Raw genomic sequence first — 27980 nt, forward strand, 5'->3', positions numbered from 1 at the left:
TTGTACCCAGATTTTTATCAGTGGACTTCGGCTGATGCCAAGCATTTACCACCCTCACTTCCTGCTTGCCACCCTCACTTTCCTGGAGGAAAACATGCATTTTAAATGTTTATTTAGAGCTGTAAGAATTTCAACAAATTGTATTTAAATACAAATAAATATCCAAGTATGTTTCTGATGGGAACACGACGACATACCCGATTTGCATCTAGGTATTTTCTAAATTCCTAATAGAAATAGAATTGATTGCTGTTCTAAATAACGCAGATACAGATACGGAGGACCACAAACGTTAGACCACGCAAGAACAAAACACAGGCTGTTCACAGAGGAATGTAAATGGGTGTTATTGACATTCATAGGGATACAAACTCCCAATGATACTACTTTTCTCTTTACTCAGGTACCCAAAAACTAGAAAGCAAGTATTTAACATCACAAGACCTACTTTTGAACAATTCAGGCTTTTAACAATCCATCCATCATAGACATGCACAGGTCCATTCCAGATGCTCGGTTCGGAAGCAGGAAGCGTGCTCTGCTTGGAGGTAGGTGCATCGCTGTAGGAATATAAACCTTACTTTGCCATGCCAGTGAGCAACACCTGCGTACAGAAATCAGGGGCTGTTTAAAAATTATTTCGTTCCCTCTTGTTTGAAACCACTGTTAACCAGCTTGGGGAAGCAACTCAAGAGCGACCGACGAGGTAAAGATTCACCACTGACAGGACTAGAGAGAGCAGGCATCGGGAAAATCAGACCAGTATCTCCTGGACTCAAGCACACACGTTCTCCAACATCCCCCCCTCCACACACACTCACAGCACTCTGTGTGTACTAAGGAGAAAACGCTGCCAGGCAATGTTTTTTTCCTCGCATTTCTATTTTGCAGATAACGTTTAGGGAGAAAGATGTGCTGCAGCTCAAATGGTTTAAGCAAAATGCTGTCTGCCAGACTTGTAAATTAAGCACCTGGTGCAGGTAATCCTCAGCACACAGCAGAACCATTTCGCCACAAACACTTGTGCCACTTTACACCAAGAGGTCAGTGAAAACCACAAGTTGGACTGGTTGGTGGGCAAACGCTGAGGTCACATGCTTGACAGATGTCTCGGAGGCTGCAATGTTATTCTCACGCTGTCACATCTGGTTTATGAAGAGCTGCCACTGAAGGGGATTACTGAACGAAACATTAGATATGTCACTGCTGCGCTCTGAGGCTTAGGGCACGGCGCAGACCTCAGTGGTGTGTAAATACACTAATTCCTACATGGAGGCACATACCTACAGCCTAAATGACACTGAAAATACCTGTGCTGTGTCATTATCTTAAGGTTATTGCATCACAAAGGAATACCTTAAAGTTTGCAAATCAAAATGCAAAACAAATTTGCTTTGGTGCATATAAAATATTGCATGCACAGTTACTAAAAGTGTTGCAAAATCTATTTAAAATGAGTTTTATTGAGATGAAAAAGTTTTCCATGGTAACTACAGAATGTTAATCAAAACCAAGTGCTTCCCCTCCATTAAAAACACAAATCAGAATACTTTTTGTTCAAAAATACTTTAAAAAGTAATCAGTTAAATGGAGTATTTTTGGATGTGCTTTACTCCACACACTGGTTACTGTTTCTAATCTTGCTAATGAATGCACACTAACGAGAGGTTGTCTGCGTGTTCATCAGAGGCTTTGAAGGGAACCTACTTTTCTGAACAGCGTTCAGCTGTGAAGCTGCGCTGGCAGTAAGGAGTATTCAGCAGACCACCTAAGGTGTTACAAAACACTGTGCCACGTACAGTGGTGGTGTGCTCAGGTGGCAGTATCCTTCTCACTCTACAAAGTACAAAAGCATCGGAGGACTCCAGGTATACAAAGCAGTGTTTCTTGCTACCATTGTCCATTCATAAGCATCATCTTCTAGATTTCCAGGCAGCTCTGGAATAAGGAGTAGTCCTTTTCTTATCCGGTGGTTTGAAGTAAGAATAAACAGGTGCTGCAGGGTATTCCGCATCTGGATTTTCTGCCATCATTTTCAGCTTGGCTTCGATGGCCTTTATTTTTGCACTGACACTGGAAAGAGGAAAAGCAGAAGAGAAATTGAGCTTGATCTTCACATGGAATCAGACTACAGCAATCCAGAGATTTTGTTGACAGGCAAATACTTAGTCACACGAGGAGGGGCTAGGCAGCCCCCATCGCTGCATTCACAAGCAGCATGAAGTTGGGAGGCAGGAATCTACTGCTTAAAGCCCATGCTATTTCATTTCAACCCTCAGCACAGATTTGCTCCTCCAAGATATATCACAGCACCACAAAATAACGGTCCTTGCACCTACTCAGCACTTTCTTGAGGACACTAAGCGAGACAAGTACACAACAAGGCTTCCTACCTCATGTAAAATGATGTCATTTAAAGAGGTCTGAGCATGTGCAGCAGAGAGCACAGCTCAGACAAGGCTGCTGGAAACAGCAGAGAAATGAAAGCCAGACTTCCTCCCAGCTACAAGACCGCTTGGGATGGGAAAACCCCAGACTCTAATTAGGTCAGGAAGAAACATTATTTCAGCATTAGCAGGGTTTATCCCAGAGGGAGAACCTATCCTAGGTTACACCCCAAATTCCTAGGACTTTTGTTATTCACTGTCCTCCATTGGGTATGGACCGAGGAATGTTCCCTTCTCTGCTGTGGATTCTTGCAGCATCCATCCTCACTAAAACAACTCCTTCGTGGCACTGACGTAGCTAACAATCGGCACGGCTCAAGTCTCTCTACTCATTACTTCCTAGCATGTTCCTTCTGAATTCCAAGCTCATTTTATCTGTAGGCAAATTCATTATCCCCAGTCCCAGTTCCTTATAGGGTTCCACTGACAGAACACACAGGAAAAATCACATAGCCTTTCAATCACACTGTGAATTAGCAAAGCAGCACTATGTGCTTTAGGTAAACAGAGGGACTGGAGAGTTTAACCACATCCCACAGAGAAGACCTACCGGCCCTAATGTTGGCAAAAAAAAACCAAAACAAAAAATTATGTGAACTACTACCTGTGATTGTTTTAATCGTTTGCCACTATAGCAGAAATTCTTGCTCATAAGAAATTCTTGCTTACTCATATTACTACAGTGCAAAACCTCTCACTGATATTCATATGAAGAAATGCAAAGCACATTCTGCCCATAGGAGCTGGAATGTTACATATTCCCAATTCCTCTCCTCAGGTCTTTTTCTTCCTACTGCCCTAGTAGCTTCACGTGTTAGAAAATGAACTTCAAGTATGAAGTGTCCGACGTCAGATGAGTTACTGTGCAGCTTGCTGCCCTTTTTAAAACAGCTTTGCTGCCACATTAGATTTTTAGCACAAATGTGATGCCAAAAACTCTTGATCTTAGTGAAACTGGAAGAAGTTAGTTCCCTGCCACTCCTGGCTTGGTCACCTCTCATCTCCTACCTTAGGTTAGACTGGGGCGGCTCCGTGCTGGAAGATGGCTCCAGACTGATTGGAAGGATCTTCTCATTTTTATTGTGATCATATCTCTGTGAACAAGAGATTAAGGACCGAAGTCAGCTGGAATTACGAACAAAGAAACATTTGCCCACAGATACACTTTAAAGTTGGATTAACATCACTTCAGATTTTGTGAATCTTTTGCTAGGAATTATTTTGGTGGCTGTCATGGTTTAACCCCAGCCAGCAACTAAGCACCACGCAGCTGCTTGCTCACTCCACCCCCCCAGTGGGATGGGGAGAGAATCAGGAAAAAAAAAAAAAAGTAAAACTTGTGGGTTGAGGTAAGAACAGTTTAATATGATAGAAAGGAAAAAAATAATAATTATAATAATAACAATAATACAATTACAATAATGACAATAATAATAATAGAACTGGAATATACAAAACAAGTGATGCACAGTGCAATTGCTCACCACTTGCTGACTGATGCCCGAGCAGCAACCTGCCCCCCCCCGTTTATATACTAGACATGACGTCACATGGTATGGAATACCCCTTTGGCCAGTTTGGGTCAGCTGGCCTGGCTGTGTCCCCTCCCAACTTCTTGTGCCCCTCCAGCCCTCTTGCTGGCTGAAAAATCTTTGACTTAGTCTAAACACTACTTAGCAACAACTGAAAATACCGGTGTGTTATCAACATTCTTCTCATACTGAATCCAAAACATAACACTATACCAGCTACTGGAAAGAAAATTAACTATCCCAGCCAAACCAGGACAGTGATCAAACACTGAAACAAATCCCAACTATAGTATTTATTAGTACCAATATGGAATGTAGACTCTGACACTGAACATTTATGTGCATTGTACTATGGATCCTTAAACCTTACCCTGTCTTATCATTTCTCGTTCCCCTCTATATAAGGCATGAAGCAAAGATGATAAATTTTAAGGTAACTACTGTACTGTATTGCTATGCTCTTTATACAGACATTGTGCAGGGTCAGGAGGTAACCCAAGCACATGACTGTACAAAATCATGCAGTGCTGGGAGCAAAGGAAAAAAAAAAAAAAAAGAAAAAAAAAGAAAAGACCAGTTAGGAACCACCTCCGTTCTGTAGAAAGCAGCTTGTGAGTCTGTCATCTCTGCGGGCAATGGGCCTCCTGAACTATTTGCAGTGTTCTGCTTCCTTATTTCGCTTGGCACACAGTCAGGTTTGTTTTTCAGCAGGGCTGCTCAAACCAACAGTATCTGCTAAGCCTTGGCCACTCATCCTTAAACTACTTAGCATGGTGCTGGTATTGTCTAAAATAAACACTTGTTACAATAAGCCAAAGTTCTGTGTTGTTAAATCTTTCCATTCACAGATTAGAAAGTGCCATGCAAACTGAACTGATTATTTATGCATGTTCTTTACCATACCCTGGACAGCCAAGCACTGTGCTACCCCGCTGAACTCCCAGCTGAGCAGACACTCACTCCTCTGGCTGAAACTCCTTTTACGGCCTGATCACTCTTCAGGCATCCGGAAGCACGTGGCACTCTAGTAGCTACAGAGCTAAAGAAAATGGAGACTTGGATTTGCGCAAGCTTGGATGTGCTGACAAGAGCCTGGAGCCCTTGAAGCCAGTAATTAAAACAACATGGTCTCCTTCAACGAAGATACCTGTTTTGTTTTTTTCTAGCATCCAAAACAGATGCACTAGTACACTTGATAAGAGAAAGGGTAGGAAGCTGCTTGTAGGATAATCGACACACGCTAAAAGCAAACTACCCAAAGGAAAATAGCAACGAGCAGCTCCCCTCCCCCCTCCCCGAAAATCCATTTATCTGCAAATAAAGTTATTCAAAATAAATTGCTTTATCAAATACCAGATAGTAAATAACTGCAGAAGAAACAAGACAAGAATTTGAAAAAATTAAAACAAGGATGTTCCAGAAGGTGCTGCCTAAGTTAATATTAAAAACGTGATGTTTTATTTGACCGAGCAAGCAATAAAAGGATATTTAGCTTAGATGTGAAATATGTTGCTTTAAAGTCGGAAGTAATTAGAGCGGCTGCCACATGAGTGCTTTCAGAAGTGGAACAAAGTACTTGGTAATTGGGAATTTCCATGCATCTCCTATCCAAAAAGGGAGCAAAACCGCAAAGGGAAAGATTCAAACCTTCAGCCAATCACTCACTAAGTTTGGGAAAAGTTAAGATAGATGTAATCTGTTCACACCGCTCGTATCAGAAACTCCCTTACAAAGAACATCAGGTTAAATGGCCTATTCTTACGCAGAGCTAATCCAGCACAGTTCAGGTAGACAAGAGTAGTGGTAGATTGTTAATACCGTTTCTGTGAGAGTTATTTCCTAAAATAGACTGAAATTATCTTGCCAGGCTAAGACAGCCTTGATAAGTATTGTTCCTTAATATTAAAAGTTTTTCAATTTTGCAAGTTAAAAGCAATTCTTATTTACAGCTCCCACCTTACCTTGACTTGTGCGTGTGCCCACCGCACCACCAATTTCTTGGAAAGGGCCAGCTTCCCATTGAGACACTGGATCGCCTTTTCTGCTTCCTGCACAGGAAGACAGTTCAATAAACAAAGCAAGTCTTTAGTCAAAACCAACTCAGATGTAAAGAGCCTTTTTTCTTTGTTAATCAGTCTTCTGTAAGTACAGCTAACTGACAGCAAAGAAAGTTTATCCCATTGTATCCCAATCCAGGAATATCTTTGGAAGACTCCAACATCTGAGTAACCAGACTTTTATCAGCCTTACTGGTTTATTCTTTCACTTGTTTTGGGGGAGGAAATGGGGAAAATGGTCAGGACTTTTGAAAATACCAAACACAGAGGCTACTGGAATAGCATTCTGAGGGAGGTTTGTGCTACAGGAGTTTCTCTAGAAAATACCGTGACTCATTACAGTGATTACACGTGCCTCATTAACACCTGTCTATGCTTATTTCAGATCCTGCTCATGTGCACTGGGGACATTATCCATTTGGTCCTGTTCTAGGCTCAGCAGTGGAATCTCAGTGGTGGGACACTCCCATAAAACTTGATTCACAGCAGTTGAAGATTTATGTTGCAATGCTGTTCCACCTTGCTACGAATAATTTTCTAGAGCTAACACACTGTGCCAGGGCTCTTCTGACATCCTTACCAGCAACTGCACAGCAAAAGGATGGGGTCATACAACCACAAGCAGTCTCTATACACGCTGTTCTTCCTAACTTTTGAACGATTCTAGCAGAATTATGACAAAATAACTACAACTCTGATGTTGCAGGTGAGCATGACTTGAAATTTTGATTTGTAACAAGAGCTAAAACCCCAAATGGACAGCCAGGGGCAGTTCACTCCAGGATGCTGCAGATGTGTCATGTTGTACATCCAGCAGCATCGCACAAGTTGGTGTTTGTGCATTCATGAAGCCAAAAGAAAAACTAGGAGGACTTCAGAGCAGTTCTGGATTTCAGATGGTCTGGCAGGCTGATCCAAGGCTCTGCATGGATCACAGCATCTCCACGGTACAACTCCATGAGCTCACTACAAAAGTGGACCAAAGAACTGGCCCCTTCTGATTAGCATTAGAAAGCAAGATTCAGGAAAAGACAGCAGAGGAGAAAGGAAATCACTATTGCTACTTCCAGGAGCAGTCACAAAGTGGCTGTCACAGAGTGGAGCTGTTATGAGTCTGTGGGTTTGTGTGGACAAGGTATTTAATTTATCCCTTCCTGTTCTAGCTTTACATTAACAAAAAAAAAAAAAAAAGATAGGGAAAGAAGCCAGGCATTTAAATCAGAATTTTAGATAAAAGCAACATACCTGTTTGGTTTCAAAGTTTACAAAACAGTAACCCCTCGGCTGCCCCTCCAGAGCACCAGACTTGTGAAAGAGAAAGTCAAATTGCTTTACTTTGCCAAACTTCTGAAGGAGTTTGAGAAGGTGGTACCTGAAGGGGAGAGAAGACATTTATGACACCTTCCATCACTTTGAAAGTGAGGAGATAGAGAGGAACCCCCCGACACACACGCACGTTTCACACTCAGTAACATAAGCAGTTCAGTTGTGTCATTCATGTATTTCCAAATACCTGCAGAGGTGGGTGCCCTGTACATCAACTCTTCAGCATCCATAGCTCAGAGCTGCATTATCAGCAATTGCTCTAAAACCCCAAGGCACAAAGCTTCCCTCTCAGCAGCGCTAGCTGAAGGGCATGCAGAAGATCTACTAATAGCTGGCTTTTGGACAATTATGCAATGGCTCCCTAGGCTCTGGGAGGGCTTTGCCTCCTGCCTCTCTAAATCACACCTACTTTCAAGCATAAGCATCATCATGTGTCCCCCTCCCTAGCCCTGACGTGACTGCCTGAAGCTCCATCCCACGTATTCCTCTCCTCACACAGGCAGTCCTAGCCCACAGTCCACAGCACCCTGCACCCCTCAGGATCCCCACTATTCTTGCTGCCTTCTCTCTCCCTGTACAAGCACTGCTAGTCCCACCCCTTCTCTGTGCCAAGCAGTATCGGTGCACTGACAAGGACATGGCCAGATCATACAGAAATGCAGCCCCTCTCTCACTTGCCTGGTAGAGGTGGGGAAGCAGGAAGACAGAAGAATAAGCAGAACAAACTGCAACCAGGAATTGACAGTAGACCAGGCAAAAAAGGGCACCAGACAGACCTGAGTATCATCCAGGCCAAATCTGCCAGTGCTTCTGGCTCAGACAGCCTTTCAGCAACATGCACATGAAAGTCAGACACTTATTTAGCCAATTATCTTCCTGCCATCCAGTGGGAAGTGTGCTGTTTCCAATAAAACTGCGAAAGCCGAGTAAATCTGTCTGCTTAGTATCCAGTGCACTGAGCAACTTAAAATAAGGAGCACATTTGTTGTACAGACCACATCTAATCCTGAAAGTTCTTTGCAGATTTTTTTGGTTCCCTGGGATCAAAGTGTTTAACAACACTAGCTGACCTAGAAGGAAAATGACACCTATTACTAGTTCACTGCCTGACCCCATCCCTAGTGTTTAAGAATTGTCTAAGGATTTAATAAGGCCATCTTAGTCAGGACTCCTCTTCTCCTGATCAGCTGTACAGCATTCATTAGCAAGACATGTAGTCTATGCCCAATTTTCAGCTTGCAGGATAACACTCAGTGCTCTGAAAGCCTACCAGGATAACTCAAAGTGCAGATGGAGCACCAGGCACTGGATGAAACCTTGCATGTCCAGACATGAACGGTCAGTAGTGGCCCAAGACAGCCAAATACACCAGGCAACTTTAGGGACAGTCTAAATAGGAAGGGCAGACAACATTTTTCCTAATAAAGCCTGATAGGATGTTTGAAAAGGGCTTTAGCCCTTTGTTAAGCTTCAGGAGCCAGGCAAGAAAGTTCCAGGAATGTGAGTCATCTCACAGGATGGGTCACGGTGGACATTCAGGATATGCACTTTTAAAGAGGTGAAGGTGCAGCAAGTGTTCAGATGAGCAGTGCAGATGCAGAAGGGCCAAGTTATCTCCCAGGGGAATATGCACATTGTAATTGATTATGGAAGGCTTCCCACATCCTTCGGAATAGAGACGAAGCACATGGTCTTTCAAGAGGCCTACAAACCCTCAGTCTCTGCTCAGATGGTAAAGGAGACAGAAAAGCAACAGCCAGAAAAAAAAGGAGCTGGTTACACAGTCGCCAAGTTTCACCACCACACCTCAAGCTACCAACAAGCAGTCACAGACATACAAGTAAAAACACCTGCTTTGGAGATGTGATGTATATGTAAAACCCCTCCTGTTGAACTTTCAGAGCTCCCAAAATGTGTAAATGCACCTCAGGTTTGTCTCTGTAAACATATTGTATGAAAAGCACTTCCAATTTTAGTGATATGAAAATAAAGTCCTTATCACCAGAATGCTGCTCCTCTTTTGGCAAGTACAGAGGCAGTGGAAGGGCAACTATTATTCTCACTGCATTCTGTTCAGCAACAACAAAACCCTGCAGTTGCCCTGCTAAGTGCAACACTTTGTGTTTTGGTTTTTTTTCCTGAGAACCTCTGCATTCAAATAGTACTTTCTTAGAAGCAAAGTGGTAGTTGTTTCTTTAAAACAAATTTCATTAAGAGTCTAGAAGAACCTATGTAATTATTTTATTTAGAATCTTTAGGACGTAGATGATGCAAATGCTATTTTCCAACCATGCATGCAATTTTTACAACTGCAGATCACCTACTCTTCATGGAACAGCTCGAACTGAAGTCTTGCACAACTAAAAGTTTCAGGCTGTGATTATGACTTGTTACTGTTAATATAGTGAGGGCATTAACAGTAAGTTGACAAATAGTTCTCCAAGCCAAGAGGACTTCAGTACTGAAGGAAGACACATCACGGAAAACGCAAAGCTTTAAAAAAAGTGAGAACATGTAAAAAGCTTTACTATGGCAACGACTTGGGTTATCCAGAGCTTGGAAGTTATTCGCACAGATGTGGCCTCACCGTGCTGTGCAGATCACCGCAGCCAACCTCAATTTCCACTTCCTGTCATCTGATGTGAATGCGAGACAAACCAGCAGCTCCCCCATTTCCTTTTCCTCCACTCTTCCTCCTGGCACCCTGAGTGCTATTCAAACACAGGCAAGGCTTCCTCTGAACAATGCTGTCCCAAGGATACCGCAAAGGTACCGGGCCACATGCGAAACCTATTATTGTGAAGAATTTGCCCCACTGGGAGTCAGTAAGAGTCTGTAACAACAACTTACGCGCACATTGTTTTCTAGGTGAGACTCATCACGATGGGATCCTAGACAAGTGGATCGGCAGAACAGCCGAGGAAGTTGAACACCCGCTATTTCATACCCGTGGAAAATGAATGGTCATTCAAAGGCTACTGGAAACTAGATAATATGTATGTGTAACTACAGAGCTGAAAATGAAATTTTTGCCTGTCCAAAATGTTGAAAAGTCTCAAAAGGCTTTACAAACAGGAATGGGCAGAGGCAGTCCTACTCTGCTTGCCACACAGCAGATGTAACTAAAGTACAGGTTTTTCCCCGAGACAGGAGCACTGAGAGGTGATGTGAACAAACAGTTGTGCCACAGCACATCTCCTATCCTACTGTGCAGCTGGGGGACAAATGCTGCACCACGCAATGCTCACGGTGATGGTGAGGAGACTCCTCAGCTTCCTTGCTCAGTGATACCAAACCCAGAACCGACCATCTGCTGCTCTCCTCGTGCACTGCCATGGCAGGCCCCGCAGCAGGGATCATTCAGCATCAGAAGTGCCTGGAGACAGTGTCCTGTGTCGTGAACAGCTGCAAGGTCCTATGGTGCCCGCTCACCTCCTTCCAGCTCTAAAAATATGCTCAGTAGACTCCTAATACTATCTTCTTCCACAGGCAGAACAATCTTTTAAGGATGCTGGATAAAAGAAGTCACCCAAACAAACACATTACTGGTAAGGAGGAATGCCCACCAAAAGACCCACCATACCCCAGTACGTAGGGTATGCCAGTGTTCAGGATCCTTTGAGACTCCCAGTTGACTCACAGTTACTCAGTATGTGCAACAGCCTCCTATAAGCCATCAATTTGCAGGCTGTAATTTGTGGGCAGCCCTACATTTATAAATTCCTATTACTGCAGCTTGTGCTCAAACGTGTACGTTACCTATTAACTCCCTAGTGCTTGATTGCAGCTATAGGTTGCTCTCTAAATGGAAGTCTTGGAGTAATTCAAGACTTTCTGAACTCATTTCTGCTCGAGAAAGTCACAACCAGTTATTAACTCTGCTAACAACTCAATCAACTTTACTCCGTCTTAAACAAATCTAACATAGAAATTGCAGAGGCAACCCTTTAAAGATCAGATAAAAGCAGCAAATGAAGAAACAGCTATTTAGTTTTCAGGTGTATGTTTTCAGTCATATGATTAGTAACCTCAGCAGGGATAATTCAGATGAGCCAGTATGAGCAGAGATGTAAGCCCTTAGGATAAGAAGTTAAGGGCCACGATGAGTTATAGAAACTTACTGACCTGACACAGAACCACACTCTTTCTCTCTATGCTGAGAACATGTTAAAAGAAACTTCCTCTTTTTTTTTATTTACAAGGAAACAGAGATTACAATACAGTTTGCAGGAGAGAATAGCCATTTTTAAAGCAAAACCAAAAGCAAGAATTATAAAGCCTGGAATAAGCAACAAGCACTGTCACTCATCACTGGGCAAACTTTAAACATTTAGTAGCATGGAAGCACCCCTAGGTTTGATGGCACTGGAGAACGAAGCCCCTTGCCCACAGCTGTGACGCTGCTCTGGACACAGTCCCTGGCAGCGAGGGTAGCAGGGCAGCCATGCCCCACACCTGGACTGTTGAATTCATGCATCTGCAATAGGTTATTTGAAAAGGAACAGCCTGCCCATGCAAGAAGCCAGCTGAAGCCCACAAAACTCATTTCACCTTGTCTATGAAAACACTAAATTTTGCCACATAAAGCTATTACTTGTCTGGCCTAGATTCAGAGGAACAAGCTAAACTGAAAAGGTCTTTAAAAACACCATTAATGATCACCCTGGGAAGTGAAGGACCTAATGCATTTACAGACACCCACTATTCTTCCCCTCACACTAACCCAGTTTCCTGAATCTTCAAGGACCCAGTAAACAACACGCTCAAGAACTCCTATATCTAATTTTATGTGGTCAGTGAATGTGGGCAAACCAGAGTAACATAGCTGTGGGATAAAAATGGTAATTAATGCAGAAGCCACCCAAAGCTGAATGGCTGAAAAGCACAATGCATTAATGATTCCATTTAGAGGCTATTAGAAAACTGCTCTGTTAAGATGAACCACATTTAGAATAAAAACCTAGCACCTGCACACACACAAAAAGAAGCAGGAAGAAAAAGTATTCCATGACAGAGATATACAATAGTCAATCAAAAATGCTTGTTTCTTAGAAGTGTATAAACCCCAAACTGTTTTCTTTTGGGTTTTGGGTTTTTTTAATACAACCTACTTATTTCTCAGCACACTATCCAAATATTGGACAGCAAGTCATATTTCCTTGACTATTTAGCTGTGCAAATATTATGTTTGCTCAGAAGATAATTATCTGTAGTCTGGAGAAAACACAAAATGCATACACACACGTTTGATTTATATGCTTATCCACCATAAGCAGCCAGTCACACTGTGCCCTACCTCGTTACCACTCAGTTACTCCAGTAACTCTCCTCTGTACAACCTGACACCAGCAAAATAACAATACAAGGCTCTTAGTCACCCTGACAGTTTCAAAGCTAAAATTCTAACATTTCCCTAGTTTAGAAAACAAGGATGTTTTCAACCCCTGGGCTTCCAGCCTGAGCGGTGGCTCAGAGCACCGCTGTGTGCGGTAGTTAAGCACTTACCTCTGAGCCCAAGGTCTGTGGGGCCAGCGCAGCCCTGGAGACACCCCACATACACAAAGCCCCCCGCCAACCCCCCAAACGTCAGGCCATCCGCTGCCAGGCGGCGGCACCGACCAGACACAGGGCCGCCCACCCAGTGCCGTGGGAGCTGGGACCAGCTGGCAAATCCACCAGAGTGGGTGACTGCCACCCCTCGCTGCGGGGGCAGAGCCAAGAGCTGGCCGTGCTCCTGCAGCCTGCTCTGCCCTCCTGGGCACGGGGGGCACCGCCAACGCGGGTCCCCCAAACTGTCACCCACCCCACACCCGGCCGAGCCCCCCCCCGGCACCGGGGACCGGAGGGTGGGCAGCGCTCGGACCTAATGCTAGGCCCTCGGGGGCAGCCAGGGCTGGGGAGGGACAGGGCAGGAGCTGGCGAGGGGACACCAGGGAGAGCAGGAGATGTGGCACTGCCCCGGGGGGGGCTGCGCTGCCGGTGTGTGGGGGAACAACGGCCCCGTCCATGGGGGTAACGAGGGGTTGGGGGGGTCGGTACCGCTGCTGGGGGCGGGGTAGCGGGAGGGAGGCGGCGTCCCCGAGGGACCGGAGGAGGCGGGCCCGCTGACGGGGAGAGGGGGTGTGGGTGTACCGGGAGGGCCGGTGCCGCGCTCGGAGTCACTCACTCGGTGATCTTGGGGTCGAGGTTGCCGATCCAGAGGCGGTGCCCGTCCTGCAGGGCGCCCTCGGAGAGGATGGAGGCGTTCTCCAGCGGCAGCGTCTGGCGCCCCGGCTCCATGGCTCTGCGGAGGGCACCAGTGAGAGCGGGGCAGGGCGGGGGGACGCGGGCCGGGGCCGAGGGGACGGACCGGGGCCGCACTCACCATGACACCGCGGGACCGCGGAGGCCGCGGCCGCTCCGTCCTCGCGTAGGCCTCGCCCCGCCCTTGGCGCCGCCTTCTGACGTCACGCCGCGGCGCGGCGCGATGACGCCGGCAGGAAGGCGAAGGGCTGCGCGACGGTGAGGCAGGCGGCGGGCGGACGCACGCCCTTCCCCTCCCCTTCGCCGCCCCCGGTCCCCAATCCCCGGTCCTCCAGTCCCCGGTCCTCCAATCTCCGGTCCCCAGTCTCCGGTCCCGGACCTCCGCGGAGCACCGGGGGAGCGCGCGGGCGGGGCGGGGCCGGGCCGGCGCGTCCTGAGGAGAGGGAAGCGGCGGGGGCGTGGCCAGATGAGAGGCGTGGCCTTGTGTCCTGGGGTTGTGTGGAGTCGGGTAAAGGGGCGGGGCCCCTTTCCCGCGGTGGGCGGGGCCTGCGCGCACGTGTGGCGGGGACGGGACCTCGTGGGGGGGGTCCGGGATCCCCGCGGGGTCCCCGCCGCCGGGCTCCGGGTTGGGGGGGGGGGGGGGAGCAGTCATCGTACCCCGAGCACGGGGGTTGGGTGACCCCGGGACCGTCGTCGGAGCGGCGGAGAGGAGCCCGTGGCCGGGAACGGCCGGTCCCTTCGGTGGCCGTCAGCGGCGGCTTCCCGGCTCCCGCAGCCATCGCGGTCTTGTCCGGGAGGGACCGAGTTTTCCGTCTGTGTTTGTGCAGATCTGAGCGCAGCAGAGCCGCAGCTGCAGTAACGCCTCCGAGCCCCGGGCGGCCCAGGCTGAAATAACTCCTGTAAACACGGGGGAGCCTGCGGGGGGGTTGGGGCCTGAAACCTCCTGTGACAGAAATTAAAGTGTCTACTCAGCTGGCGTGCAAATACCAGATAGTTTGACGAGCTGTTCCTGCTCAGCAGACACGGCTTTTGCCTCACTGACCCGTGCCGCTCTGGTCAGATATGCAAAGGCTGCGCAGATAATGTGGGTACAGGCTGGCTGTCACTGAGCCCCTTCCGCTGAATTTACCTCTTGGTCACTGCACTACGCCCACACCCGCTGCCTACAGTGTTGAACTGTCACCTTGCACTGATAGGTACAGCTAAGACCTGAATCTGTTTCTTTTTAGCATGCCTTTTCTCTTTTCCAGGTGAGTTAGAGAAGAGCTGTAAACGATGGCTATGGCACTAAGGTGCTTCCGTCATCTGCCTTCCCTGCTTTATCGTTCTTTGTTCACAACGATACGGGGGCTGCCGCAGGCTCCTGCAGGCTGCCCAGCCCTGCTCCTGGATGGTTGCAGGCAGTGTGTCCATCAGATGCTGCTGACCAGACAGCTAGCTACCAAAAAAGGTGAAGGCGGCAGGCTTTTTCCTAGTGTTTGCAACCCCTCAGTACGTTGCTAGAATTTCTTTTCTTATCCCTTTTATCTCATGTACCAGTATTGATCTAACTTAGGCAGAACACAGCTCTGGAGGAGCTGGTTTGTCTGACAGTGTTGCAGCGTACAGGAAACCTTAGCCCTTCCCGTGGGAGAGGTACCACAGGGAGTTGCTGCTGCTGCGCTGGGGCAGTAGGTAACAATCTTCACAGTCCAGGCTGGAGTCAGTGCACACAGCGTGACCTACAAGTATATTTTGACTTATGTACTCAAGAGCTGGGCTATTTACTCATTAAAAAATATCGTTACTTTGGTTTATCTTGGACTCTATTCTGAATCTAGCAGGTGTCTTAATATCTTCTTTCTACATTCTAATGCAACAACTAACTGTTGTCAGAAATAGAAATTAATTTTATGTTTAATCTGCAGCTAAAGGTAAAGGGCAGAGTCAAGCCAGAGTGAATATCAGTGCTGCCCTAGTTGAGGATATTATCAATTTGGAGGAAGCCAATGAAGACATGCAGGCAGTGGTAGAAGCTCTGAAAGAAGATTTCAGCAGAAATCTCAGTGTTAGAACGTCACAAGGTTGGTAACTTTCTTGTATGATGCTCTATTGCCTGTAAATAAGGATATCAATCCTAGTAATGGAGAACTCTAATTTTTTCAAAATTGATTTTCTTTTTATTGAGTTATTCACTGGGCACCCAATTACTACAACCTTGACATCCCCAACTAAAGGCTTTCTTCACCCTGAGCTTGACCAGGAAGAATCCATTTTTGTTAACAGCTTCCTGGAAATAGCTTTTGTAAGTGGGAGATGTCAAAAGTGTCTAACTGAACTGTTTGCAGATGTGATGAAGCAGCAGGTTGTCAGCTAATGGTGCAGTAGGGCAGGAAAAATCCAATTGCCATTAGATTAGCCTTTTGGAAATTGCCATCAGGCTGGTGTCTGGCATATACAAACTACTTTTGCTGTGGTTAGTGACCTTTACAAGCCTTGTTCACTTAGTGAATTTTGTGTTTTAGGAAGAAATGTGAATATATTTGACTAAGCTACAGTTACTATAACACTCTGAACGTACATATTTGTAAGTAGTATCAAGTTTCAGGGATAAAATTTTAACATTAAACAATGACCAAATTTGAATCATTCACCACCCCAGCTCTGGCAGGGGAACTTCAGTCTTTAATGGGGTTGGAAAGTGTAGCTCAGTCTCTTAACTATTTATTTTAACTATAGGTATTTTTTTTAATTGCACTGATAAAGTACCTCTTGTCCCGTGTGCCTTTTGGCCTGTTAACATTTTGCAGCAGAAACTAGAGAGCAGATTAAGAGTAGCTCGGGGAGAAACTGAATACTTTAAATTAGGCAGCGTACAACACCTCCTCTTGGGACTTGGAACAAAAAAATGGGGGGTTTAAGAGAACACTGCTAAGTTAAAGACAATAGTTGTCTTGATTTTTATAACAACATTTTTATTTTCTTTTAAGTTCTAAGAATTAAAAAATAATGATTTTCTTTTAATTCTTAACAATCTTGCTTAGTTTTCCTATTCTAGTACCAAAACCAAGAGTTCTGTTTCCATGTTTTCGTGCTTTAGAGTAATGTTGAAATATTTAGCTTGCAAGTACCACAGGGGACGCATGAACATAAATGGCACCTGAAGTCTGAATAAACACATGTTTTTTTTCTCTTGTAATGTCTGTATTTTGCACACCAGAAGGGAAGTGGGACACTGCATATGTGTTTTTCTTCAGCATCGCTGTGAACTGCTGTATCATACTGAAACTCCCCTGTGTTTGGTTCTTTTGAGGGGCCCTTGATCACATAATCGTGATGACTAAAGATGGGAAGTTTCCGCTGAACCAGCTGGGGCAGATCTCACAGAAGTCACCGCAACTCATTATAGTGAACATGACCAATTTTCCAGAGGTAAGAACACGTTACCGAAGGCATTGCGAGGGGAGGTAATTACCATGGGAACAAACAGGTTGATGCTGAGCAAAGGAGCGTTTAGACAAAATCAGTCAAACCTGGCAGGGCTGAGAGCTCTGGCTGGGCTGCGTGTCACTTTGCAGCTGACGCAATCCAGAAACGGTATTTTGGTGCTGGCTGCATGGGGCGAGTGACTCTTCAGCCCTGCCTGGTGCACAGAGCATCTCACGTGCAGCGGCACAGGGTCAGACGAGAGTTCAGTGCTGCCCGTCAGGCTGTGATTGCTCTCAGGGTTGCATCCAGTAAATGCTACAGTATGAGGGGACTGGTTTGGGGACTGGTTTCCCATCAGTTGGATCTGCAAGAGCTTGGTTGAAAAGTGGCGCTGAGCGTATGGCAGACCAGATGCCTGGATTAACTGTGCCCTGCCAGGTTTTCCCATGGTTTTACGGCACCCAGTAGTCTTGAGCATGTACACACTCTCCTTTGGTTCACCTGAATTACACACGTGGAAGCAATGCTGCATCTGCCCCACTGTATTTATGTCATTTCAGTTCCTTATGAAGATGTGACCATGCACAGAACCAGGCATGTAGTTGGAATAGTCTGTGGTTGTGCTGGGGACACCATCAAACTCCTCTAAAACTTGCTTACTTATCACAAGGGCTGGTGACACCCCCTGAGAGCTCATGGAAGAAGCTGCTGATGTAGCCTACGAGCTTCTGAAAAACCTCCCTGGTAGGACTTAAGCGGGGCCCGTGCTAAGTGTTGTCCTAGGGCCTGACTCAGGCACTGCTGAGGTTAGCGAGCTCCTCCCTTGGCAGTGCCTGCAGGGCCGAACCCGAATTAGGTGCTTTGACCCATCCCCTGGGAGAGCCGAGTTCCTTTAATTTTCTGCAGGAGCCTTAGTTCGACTTGCCCCTAAATGAGGCAGCAAATCCTAATCCCACCTCAGGATCAAGCACTAGTGGTCCCCTGCAGCGGGCTCACACAGATAGAGCCGGGCAGCTCTGCTGATAGGAGCAGTAACGAGCACAAGGTTAGCTATTCATCCCGCTCCAGGTCTGGAGGTTTGCCAAAGCTTATCTCTATTTATTTTGCAAAGGCTTTCCCCAATTAATTAAGTCAGCAAAGTCTCAGAGGAGGTCAGTGTAAGGCACTTGATAGCTAAGTGTTTCTTAAAGTGTATCCAGTGTGTATAATGGCTTTGAAGAATGAAGGCTCCCTCATCAGCGAGTGCACCAAGGTCCCTCGGAGTGCCAGAGCTGAGAGGACCGGGGAAGTCACTCCATGACTTAGGCCGTGTCCAAGCGGGAGCTCAGGCTGAGAAATGGGCATGTGAGAAATTAAATATCACACTACATAGTATTGCCTACATTTGCTTTCTAAGCCAAAGGACCGTTTTTCATTTGAACTAGAGCTAGAACTGTTTCTCTCAATGCAGTTGTTTTATACCATAACTGTTCCATGGATAGATTGAACTCTTTAAAAGCATTGCAGACATGTTTACTTTATGTCATTATTTACAGCGTATAGTCAGTACTTTGTGGCATTGAAGAGCAAATAAAAATGCCTGAACAGTCTAGGAAAGAAAATAATCATAGAAAAGGACTTGCAGGGCCAAATTCTGTTTGCCCGAGAGTTACAAAATCAAAGAAGACTATGTTTTTTAAGCACAGCTATTTATTTCATGGGCTGCAAGAGGATGGGGGCAATATTGCAATATATCCCCTTTCTATCTCCTCCAATATGTATGTTAAACAACACAGCTTTTACTGAGCATTTCCTTCCTACAGAGCAAGCACTGTCCGTAGAATAACACGTTTACATTCCTAACATGCTGAGATCATCTTGGTTACATTTTCTCTGCCCTTGTTGTTTTCTAGAGGACAGCAGTTATGTCTTACAAAACACGAGCAGAGCATTCATTTTGTTCAGTGATGTCACACATCGGAGACCTAAACAAATATGCAGAGCTTAAGTTTGTGCCTCAGTTGACAAAAGCTGAACTTTATAAATACAGTCTACTGCAGCAGCCTGGAGCTAAAGTTAACGATGGGAAAGAGTATCAGAAATAGCAATGCGCCTTGTAGGAAATGCCACGCGAGTGCCACAAGAATACAGACTCGCTCGGTCTTGTTATTGTCAATGTCAAGAAGGAAGCAATCTGGCAGAGTGCTGCGGGAGCTCCTGGCAAAACTCTGATTTAACTGTAAAGCCTGACACTCTGTAAAGGTACACCAGTGCCCTGGGATGGAGAAGGAAGCCTTTTAATTACTTTGCAGTTACCAGGCAAACCTGTGCACCCCACCTTTTAAGCAGAGCAGAGTGTCAGCCAGCGGTGGTGGAGTTTTGAGAAGTTAATCCTAAGTAATAAGCTGTAAAATAAACATAGAGCTGGGCATAGGCGCTATTTCTCAGGCAACTGCTACTGCCCCAATTTAATGTGGTTAGGTTGTAGTGCTGAAGTGGTTAAGTTAGTTAACATTTCTAAATTGGCACTGTGTGATTTCTAGTGGGAAACATTCAACTGGAATTTTTAAATGCTCAGAATCTTTCATCTCCTTTGCCACAGTCAGGCTATGCCTTGGGAATTTATTGTGGTTTCACTCTGCGTTGCCTCAAACCATTCAAATAGTTTCAAAGAAGCAAAACAGTTTTCTTTTGTTGTTGCTTCCTTTCCCCTCTCCCCCCCTTCATGCCCCCCTACCCTGATACCAAGCGCGGCCGTAGTTTCCCATTCGGTTTGATCAAAGCTCTCTGCACCAATGTAACTTCCTGATCTTACTGGTAACAGAAGTAAATGTTTCCATGTTCTGTGGAGATGGATTGCCAACTATTGACAGAGTTCTGGCATATGGGAATGATTATTTCCTAATTCCCTTTACCTTTTGATCTGTTTTACAGAGCACAGCTGCAGCTACGAAGGCTATAAGGGAGAGCGGCATGAACCTGAACCCAGAAGTGGACGGGACAATAATTCGGGTGCCAATTCCTAAGTGAGTATTGATGGCTGCCTGAGTTCATCATCATGCAAGATAATGCAATAGGTTGCAGTGAGTGCCCTTCGGAGGGTAAGCATGCACGATTGCTGCAATGTTGTGATGCAGCTGCTTTCCAAATAGCTGTATTTCAGGTTCAGAAAAAAAGCCTGAGCCCCTAAAAGCGTCTGGTGGAACCTCTTCCAAGTGTCTGAGCTCTAACTCACCACATTTTGGCATCTGATGGTTGGTCTTATTGTTCTTTATCTTCCCCCTGCAGAGGAAAACTTGGTCCTAGCTGGCTGCAGCCCTTTGCAGGAGACAGCCAAAGGTTTTTGAAGCTGTATTGCCTTAATTCAGGAGCTGATTCTTTGCTGCCCTGCTGTAAATTCCTTGAATTACACCAGCAAAGACAGCAGTAATGCAGTAGTGAACCAGTAGTATTAGGGGTGAATAGCACCTTGCTGCAGAGAACACTAAAAGTAAGTGATGAAAGAAAGAGGGAGAAAATTGATACCTTTGACTAAAATATCCACTCCCTCTTCTTGTGTAATACACATTCTGTAACTGATGGCTGCGTAGAAATTGTGGTATAGAAATTTGATTGAAAAGCAGGCTGCTCCTGGCCAAGGACTGAGCATCACTTCCCTCACCCATCGCAGGTGTCTCCCAACCCTTGGACAAGGCAGGAGGTGCCAGTACATCAGTGCTTCAGTTTGGATCAGGAAAGCGCTTTTGAAGCAATCCTGATGATACCTGATACCTGTTTAACGTGCTTTGGGCTGCAGCATGCTGGGGTCTCTGCCTGTGAATGGGATTCCTTTCAGATTAAACCAGAGAGGTACCATCTGGGCGCGCATCGAGTGTTCCCCCACTGCGCACACGTATTCTGTTCCTGGGACCAGGCTGGACCCTGTGGTGAGCGACACCTCCCAGCAGCTCCGCTCGTACCGTGCTGCGCAACTCGCTAGCATAGACATGGCCTCTAACAGGAGCAGTAGCACTGCTCACCCAGGTTTGGGTGGTGCAAGGAAAATTCACGAGTTCCTGTGGGTGCTTGGACCCTGCAGCGATGGAGCCATCTAAATACCCTGGACAGATGTGGATGTACATGGTCTCACATCCTGGGCTTACATGGCGCTGGGGTGCTGCAAACAATTCCCACAAAAGGTAAAGACATCTCTGTACACTGCTTGTGCGCACAAACACCTTGCACGTGCGCTGCATTTTACAAGCAGGTGACTTCTCAGTAAAGATGAACCAAGTATTTCTTGTGCTTTAGATCTACTTTAAAAATTCTATGGAATTTTATCTAGCATTTTGATCAGAGAAGTCTAATTGCAGCTTTCCATTGCTGTCGGTGAGAGGGAATGACATTATCATTCTATTTGCTGATTTTCCTTTCCTGTGTTCCCTGCCCTTCCCCCATTCCTCAGGAGAGGAGGCAGAGGAGGAGGAGGGCACCATTATCTTCATAATTGCTGAGGCTCCCGGGTTGCTGCACAGTGGTTTGATTGTTAATGGGCACTTGGGTCATCCTTGAATATGAATTGCAGGGGAGGAAACTCCAAAACTGCAAATCCCAATCTTTTAAAAAATACTGTTTTTTAAACAAACATGTACGGTCTGTCACTATCTTTTGTGGTGCTGCAGAGCGAAAACAAGTCTTCTCTCCCCAGGGAAGATCTGTCTAGAGTGCTCCCTTGTTCCTCTGGTATGTAAGGGTTGCTGCTCCTGGCCCCTTTCCCCCTGGCTGCTTGGCAGCCCCAGGAGTCCTGAGTTAAAGAGGTTTTCAGAGGTTTTTGGCTGGGGAGACGTGCCCTGCAGATCTGCCCTCGCAGGCACCTTCAGTCCCGTTCACTCACCCGCTCTTCAGTAACACGAGTGGGTCTTTCAGAGTTTCATCCGCTTACCAAAAAGACAAGCGGACAGTTTCAACCTTTTAAAACCTTCTAATGCAAAGCAGGGCAGAAATAATAAAATTCTGCTAGAGGCCTCTCTTATATCCCTGAATTACTTTTTAAAATTTTCTAAGTTTTTCATTTTCCCAACTCTAAAGGTGTTTACGAAAGAATATATGACTGACAGATGCAGTGAAATTGCCAAAATTATGGCAGGTGTGCAAAATGAGCAAACAAATCAGAAATTAAGAGACAATATTGTTTCTGCAGAAATTGGCTCTTTCATGAGGGGAGGCACAGGAAAAATAAAATCAAACCTGAATTGTCCTTACCTGTCATTAAAAACACTTTTTAGTCTGACCTATCAAGCTGGACACATATGCATCATATTTTGCCTTATGCAGGTCCAGCTATGCTTCAGTGCTTGAGAGTGTTTCAGCTGAGCATTTTAACATGGAGTTTACTTTTCATTATTTACTCTATTAGTTTAGATTTTGCATTGCAGTTTTAACAGAAAAAATACACTCATTTCGTTCATGTTTACTTCTGCTGCCTGCTAGGATCCCCTCTGCTCCCTAAGGCATTCGCCTGTTTGTGTTGCTAGCACTGCATAGGCAATATTTATTTGTGTAAAAAGTATTCTCTGAGGGTTTAAAGAATAAAAAAAAAAAAGAAAGAAAACCAGCCATGGGAACATTTGTATTGGTTGATCTCTTGGCCGAATTTGACCTGACCTTGTGTCTTTTATGGTATTGCCTCATTTTTAGATTCATCTTTTTTGGACCCATTGTGTTACACTGGATATTGTTTGTAAATTAGTAATATTTTTATACATGCTTTACTGAAAGCCAGATGACTCATTTGAAAGTTTAATGACTCATTGTGAGTTTTTTTTCCTTTGCCCTTTAAGAAATATGCAAAGATACCTACTATGGGGAGAAAGGACTAAAAAGAATTTCATTTGAAAAAAACCCAAAGCTGTTTCTCAGCTGCGTTGCTCTGGATTGCCCATCATCAGAAGTCTCTTGCTTGCTTCTTGTTGAGCAATATATGTTGCACCCTGTGTTTATCTGCAATTATGCACGCAGAGTATTTAGTTAAGCCTACTTTCCTTTAACTGATCTCTCTCCTTCACAGGAAATTCCTAGCATTTAAGGTACAGAAATTACTCTTACCCGCATAAGCGTCTTGCGTTGGAGATGAGATGTGGCCTGTGTCATCCTCCCTGTGGGTCTGCTCCTGCTGTATGCGGGGACAGGAGCATCCAAGGGTTGCAGTGCTTAAACCGCTGGTCTCTGGGGGAAGCAGAAAAAGAGATGTTACCTGTGGGGCGGTGTGTGTTTCTGAACACCCCGGCACGTCAGTCACTGGGCTCTGTCCTGATCCTGCCAGGGCAGGACCGTCCCCGGGGGAACAGCAGGATTTGAGCCCGCTGCTCCTTGAGCTGCAGGGGAGGGCGGCATTCCCGCAGGGGAGAGCGGAAGGGGCGACAGGCAGGGACCTTGTCCTTGTTCCCCAGTTCTGGCACTCCTTCCCCAGGTTCAGTTCGTGCTTTTTTTTGGCTTTAAAGAGGGGGTCGGGGCAACGGGTACTAGACAGAAAAGAAAACATATCTAAGAACAGCTTAAAAGTCCCAGATCTGGGGGCAGGATTAAACAACTGTCCTTAGAAACCGTGGGCCTGGCTTGTGTTGATGGATTCCTTAACCAGAAACAGCATCTGCTTGAAAAAGTGTCCGTTTCTGGCATTGTTGGTAGCATTGCTGAGAATTTACACACAGTCTGGCTGGAACATAAAACCCTCTGAGAAACTCCAAGGCACTGCGCAGTGATAAAAAGAAATTGGTGTTAATAAAGACAGACAAGGAGGCATGAAAGCTGTGACCCTGTGCCAAGAAGCATAGGAAATCTGGCGGAGCTGCATAAACAAAAACATTTCCTTAAAGGCTCGGCAGCCCCAAGCAGGCAAGTGATACCCTCGGCACAATTTGCAAAAGCTGAGCAGGAGCGGGAAGGAGAATAGCTGACGGCAAGCTCAGTCTCCCAGAGCTGAGGCAGTCCTGCGGTGGACCGGCTTGCCTCGCCACCCAGCAGGAGATGGGAGAGATTTCTAGCTCCCTCCTGCAAGTTTAGCAGCTGGGATTGACTCCCCACCCCCCAAAAAAGCTGCCTGAGAATCTGACCTCACCCAGACCTCTGTTTGTGAGCCGGCTTTGCTGGTTTCACATGTGCCACGGGACCTCTGGCTGGGGAGATCGAACACAAGAAGCCCTAAAGGCAGTGATGTTGGGATGCAGAGGAAACCACAAGTAACGCCGCTCACTTCTAATTAGGGGCTCGGTCCAGGCTTGAGCCTCCGCTAACCAGAATCCTCTTGCCACACATGAAATTCACTGGCCATCTCCCTCTGGCTGGACAGACTGGGGAGGCCAAGCCACTGCCTGCGGGGTGCCCCCAGCTGAGGGCAGCATGCCTGCGAGGGGACACCGGCGATGGGTCGTTGCTCAGCTTTTCTAGTGATCCCCAATTCCTGTAATTACTAATCTGTTCTGGGAAGCCTATTCCTTCTTGCACCGTGAAATAAAGATAACTGGTGAGAGCCCCGTAACGCACACCCGTGCAGGGGCAGAGCTGCCTTGGGAGCCCTCACTCCACGTTTCCTGAGCTCTCTGCAGGAAGAGTCTTGGCCTCAGTGTTTTGGTGACCCAGGCTGTTGCAGCCAATTTCTAAATACTCCTGTGAAATGTTTATTTTGCAATATCTTCTGCGAGCAGACGGGCGCTCTCTTGCTAGCGAGTCTCAGTGAGCGCACCGGGGTTTTTCATTCTCAAGGCGGTCTGGAAACTTCAATAGCCATGAAAATAATTAAAATATTATTGTTAAGCACTAGCAGTTGATGTTGACAGTGATCAGCTGTAGGTGCTGGAGCATTACCAGAGCAGAGGTGACATGTCAGCCATTCCTGTGCCTTATTCAGATGGCCAGACTCCCTAATCACCTGCAGTTTTTAGTATGGGGTGGAAAGTAGAGTGTTTTCTTGTGGGACCACAGCAGTTACTGGCCCCGCATCAGGGGAGAAGGTGGACCTGAAGTTCTCCTGGGCCGAGTTACCTGTGGCTAGCCATGTCTAGCATCGTCCTCATGTCAAACCAGGCATTCACATCATCTTGGTGGAAAAACCTGGTCGTGATGAGCCGGAATAAGGTTGAGTGAAACATAAACTCTGTAGCTTCCATATACGTAATTCAGGCTCTTCAGTTGCAGGAAGACGATGCTGAGTTTCAGGAAGGGACGGAGGTTTCCTCCCAGCTTTGCGGGATTACACTTTCAGCTCCATCTCTCAGGTCTGGAGCTGGATTTTCCCTCTTTCCCACAGATGCTTTGGCAACAGAAAAAAGGAAAGTCAGAACATTTCAGCATGACTTTCAGGCACTGCAGCAACAACTATAAAACAAGTAAGATTCAGTCCAAGTCCCTCAGCTTAGGGCTGTGCTGGGAACTTTCCATTCTAGGCTCAAGACGTGGGGTGCACAGCCTTGGTGATGCTGCGCAGAGATGGCCGATTCACTCAGGTGGACCAAAGCAGGATAATAACATGCCCTGAGCTGTTAAGTCCCTCTGCCCTTGAGACGTAGGACCTCCACGCAGAGCGAGCTCTATCTTATCCATCTTTTGGGTGTCCCTGTGCAGCCCAGCTCAGTACTGCACAGCAGCTCTGTCTAGGCCAGTCAGAGAGGTGCTGCAGCAGAGAGGATCACGGCATTTACCCAAAGTCCATTGCAGAAAATGAATCTGGCTGTGCTACACATGACACTTTTTCCTTTTGGTGTTTTTTCTTTCTCCTCACTGCTAGGGTAACGAGAGAGCACAGGGAGAGCCTGGCCAAGCTTGCCAAGCAGTCTAACAACAAGTCCAAAGAGGCCCTGAGAAAGGTGCGAAGCAAAAGCATCAACCAGGTAAAGAAGTTCAAGAACAAAGTGTCTGAAGATACCATCTGGCTGCTAGAAAAGCAGGTAATTTTTTTTTCTTTCTGCCATGTTGTGATTCACAGCTCAATGGTGGGTTTGTCCCAGCCCTTGCTGACAGATCTCCAGCACTGAGAACCCAGCTGGGGAATGGGTGGCCCTGGGCTGAATATTTTTGGACTCTGCAATGGCTGTTGTATTTGCTTTTTCTATGTGAGATTTGGAGCTTCAATCTCAAAGCCAAATTTATGATATGAACCAGTGTAAGCTGACACAGGAAAAAAAAATATTCCCCAAAAGCTTTCATACTACAAGGGTTTGTTGCACAAACCAGCTGAACTTGGGGAGCAAAACAACCTACGTCCATAGCTTTACTACCATTTACTCAGTGCCTGGTCACTGCAAAACAGCTGGTGTTAATGAGGATTGCTCCAGTTTGTTATTAATGAAAAGGCTAGCAAGATTATCTCTGTTAGGATTTTTTGGCTCCAATTCAGGAAAATACTTAAGCACATGCCTAATTCCCTAAGAGCAGATGTCACTAAAGTCAATTACTTGGGCATAAACTCAGGCACAAGCCTAAGTGTTTTGCTGAATTGATGCCTCTGAAGGCAGGCCATTACTTTTTAGCTGTTTGTTTATTAACAGCTAAAGTTAGATACATTGCAAATGCTTCGGGACAGTTCTCTGTGTGCTCACAAAAATAAACATTGATATACAGAGTATTTGTGCAAGCAGGAAAAATGGCTATGCTATTGTAACTGAATCCTGTTGGGAAGCAGTTCTCCCAGAGCAGACAGATGGTTTTCTGCATTTGTAGAGGTAGCGTCTCAAGTCTAATTTTTGTTTGTACCCAAATTTTTCAGCATGAAGAAATGTCATAATCATATACCTCGGACCTTGGGAGCATCTTAATCAGTCTCATAAAACTAGTGCATAACCCCCCCCGCCATGTGCTCCAGCCTTTATCTGCACTCACTCAAATAAGCGCATGCACATTTTGGCCCCGTTTACGTGCTTGCTATGTCCATCCCATGTTACCAGGAGACCTGATCCCTGGGCAGGGATTTACATTTAACAATGGCCATTTATTTCTTTTTACAAGAAATAAACACATCTGTTACTTGATGTGTGAATTCTTAGCATGTACTAAGGCTGCACTCCTGCTATTACCTAGTTTGTTCTAATAGTGGAAAGGTTGCAGGAGGTAGTGAGGTAAGTGCTCTCTTCTCTGGTGCCAACACCAGCAGGTCTCTAACTCTGCCTTCCCCTGAAGTTGTTCCGTTAAGTAAGTCACTTGTGAAGCTCCGCCAAGAGTTTGTGTTGTATGTCCCTTTTCAGAGCCTTTGACCAGTCCCTGCTCTCAATGTACAGATGCAACACGGGCACAGAATCACTGAGGGCTGGTGGGAGCCCCCAGGAAGAGCCAGTTATTGCCCCAATGCTATTTTGGGTTTTATTAGGACTTCAGGCTTTGTTCCAGGAGGTCATCCAGTCACTCCTTTCCCTTTAAACTCTGGCATCACCTAGCATACGACTCAGACTTGTACTATGTTGCCGCAGATCCAGCAAATGGCAGACAGCGCTGCGGCAGAGATGGACAAGCTGCTGGCAGCGAAGACCAAGGAGCTGCTTGGATAAGCGCCATCCCGATGGACACACTCCCTCCCTCGAGCAAGAACGGACTGCCACGCACCCCAGTGGCCATCCCTGCCTGGAGTCAGCGGCCTCGGGTGACGGGCAGGGGTGGCTTTGCCAGACCTCCGGAGCAGCTCTGTGCTTCGGCTGCTCCCATTCCCCACCTTGGATTGTACTGGAGGGAGGGGGGAACTCTCCTCGCTGTTCTTCATTTAGGTGGCAACAGATTTGGGTGAACTACGATGAAAAATAATACAGCAGGAAGGAGGACTGGATGGTGCTGGAAGGGCTCCCACACAGAAGCAAAGGCACAGGAGGAACAACTGCCCTGCTTGCCTTGCGCACCAGCCCGTTTGCATCCCAGCACCTCGCAGCCTGGCGGAAGCAAGGACCACGCGCAAGGGAAACCTGCGCTGTCCTGCTGTGAACCTTGGCATTTATTTTTGCTTAAAATAAAGTCAAAATGAGATATGAAGG

General features: G+C 46.2%; 2 protein-coding genes across 5 annotated transcripts; one reads left to right on the plus strand and one right to left on the minus strand.

Moving 5' to 3' along the window:
* Positions 1–95: 95 nt before the first annotated feature.
* RBM18 (RNA binding motif protein 18) lies at positions 96–13641 on the minus strand. Its single transcript, XM_069771227.1, has 5 exons — positions 13529–13641; positions 7282–7408; positions 5941–6027; positions 3456–3541; positions 96–2073 (listed from the first exon to the last, which is right to left on the minus strand). The coding sequence occupies exons 1-5, from the start codon at positions 13639–13641 to the stop codon at positions 1914–1916; spliced, it is 573 nt and encodes a 190-aa protein (XP_069627328.1). The 3' UTR covers positions 96–1913.
* Positions 13469–27978, plus strand: MRRF (mitochondrial ribosome recycling factor). 4 transcript variants are annotated; one of them, XM_069771224.1, is made up of 7 exons: positions 13469–13660; positions 14856–15055; positions 15513–15668; positions 16898–17016; positions 19927–20018; positions 25754–25913; positions 27429–27978. In XM_069771224.1, exons 2-7 carry the CDS (start codon positions 14881–14883, stop codon positions 27504–27506), a joined length of 780 nt encoding a protein of 259 aa, XP_069627325.1. In that variant the 5' UTR covers positions 13469–13660; positions 14856–14880; the 3' UTR covers positions 27507–27978. The 4 variants fall into 4 exon arrangements, 3 of the variants coding, with proteins under 3 accessions (XP_069627325.1, XP_069627324.1, XP_069627327.1); XR_011322283.1 differs by lacking the exons at positions 13469–13660; positions 25754–25913; positions 27429–27978 and adding exons at positions 13808–13863; positions 20281–20482; positions 20663–20856; XM_069771223.1 differs by lacking the exon at positions 13469–13660 and adding an exon at positions 13808–13863.
* The last annotated feature ends 2 nt before the right edge of the window (positions 27979–27980 follow it).

Source organism: Haliaeetus albicilla, chromosome 26 (assembly GCF_947461875.1).
Source record: "Haliaeetus albicilla chromosome 26, bHalAlb1.1, whole genome shotgun sequence".
NCBI classification, from domain to species: domain Eukaryota; kingdom Metazoa; phylum Chordata; class Aves; order Accipitriformes; family Accipitridae; genus Haliaeetus; species Haliaeetus albicilla.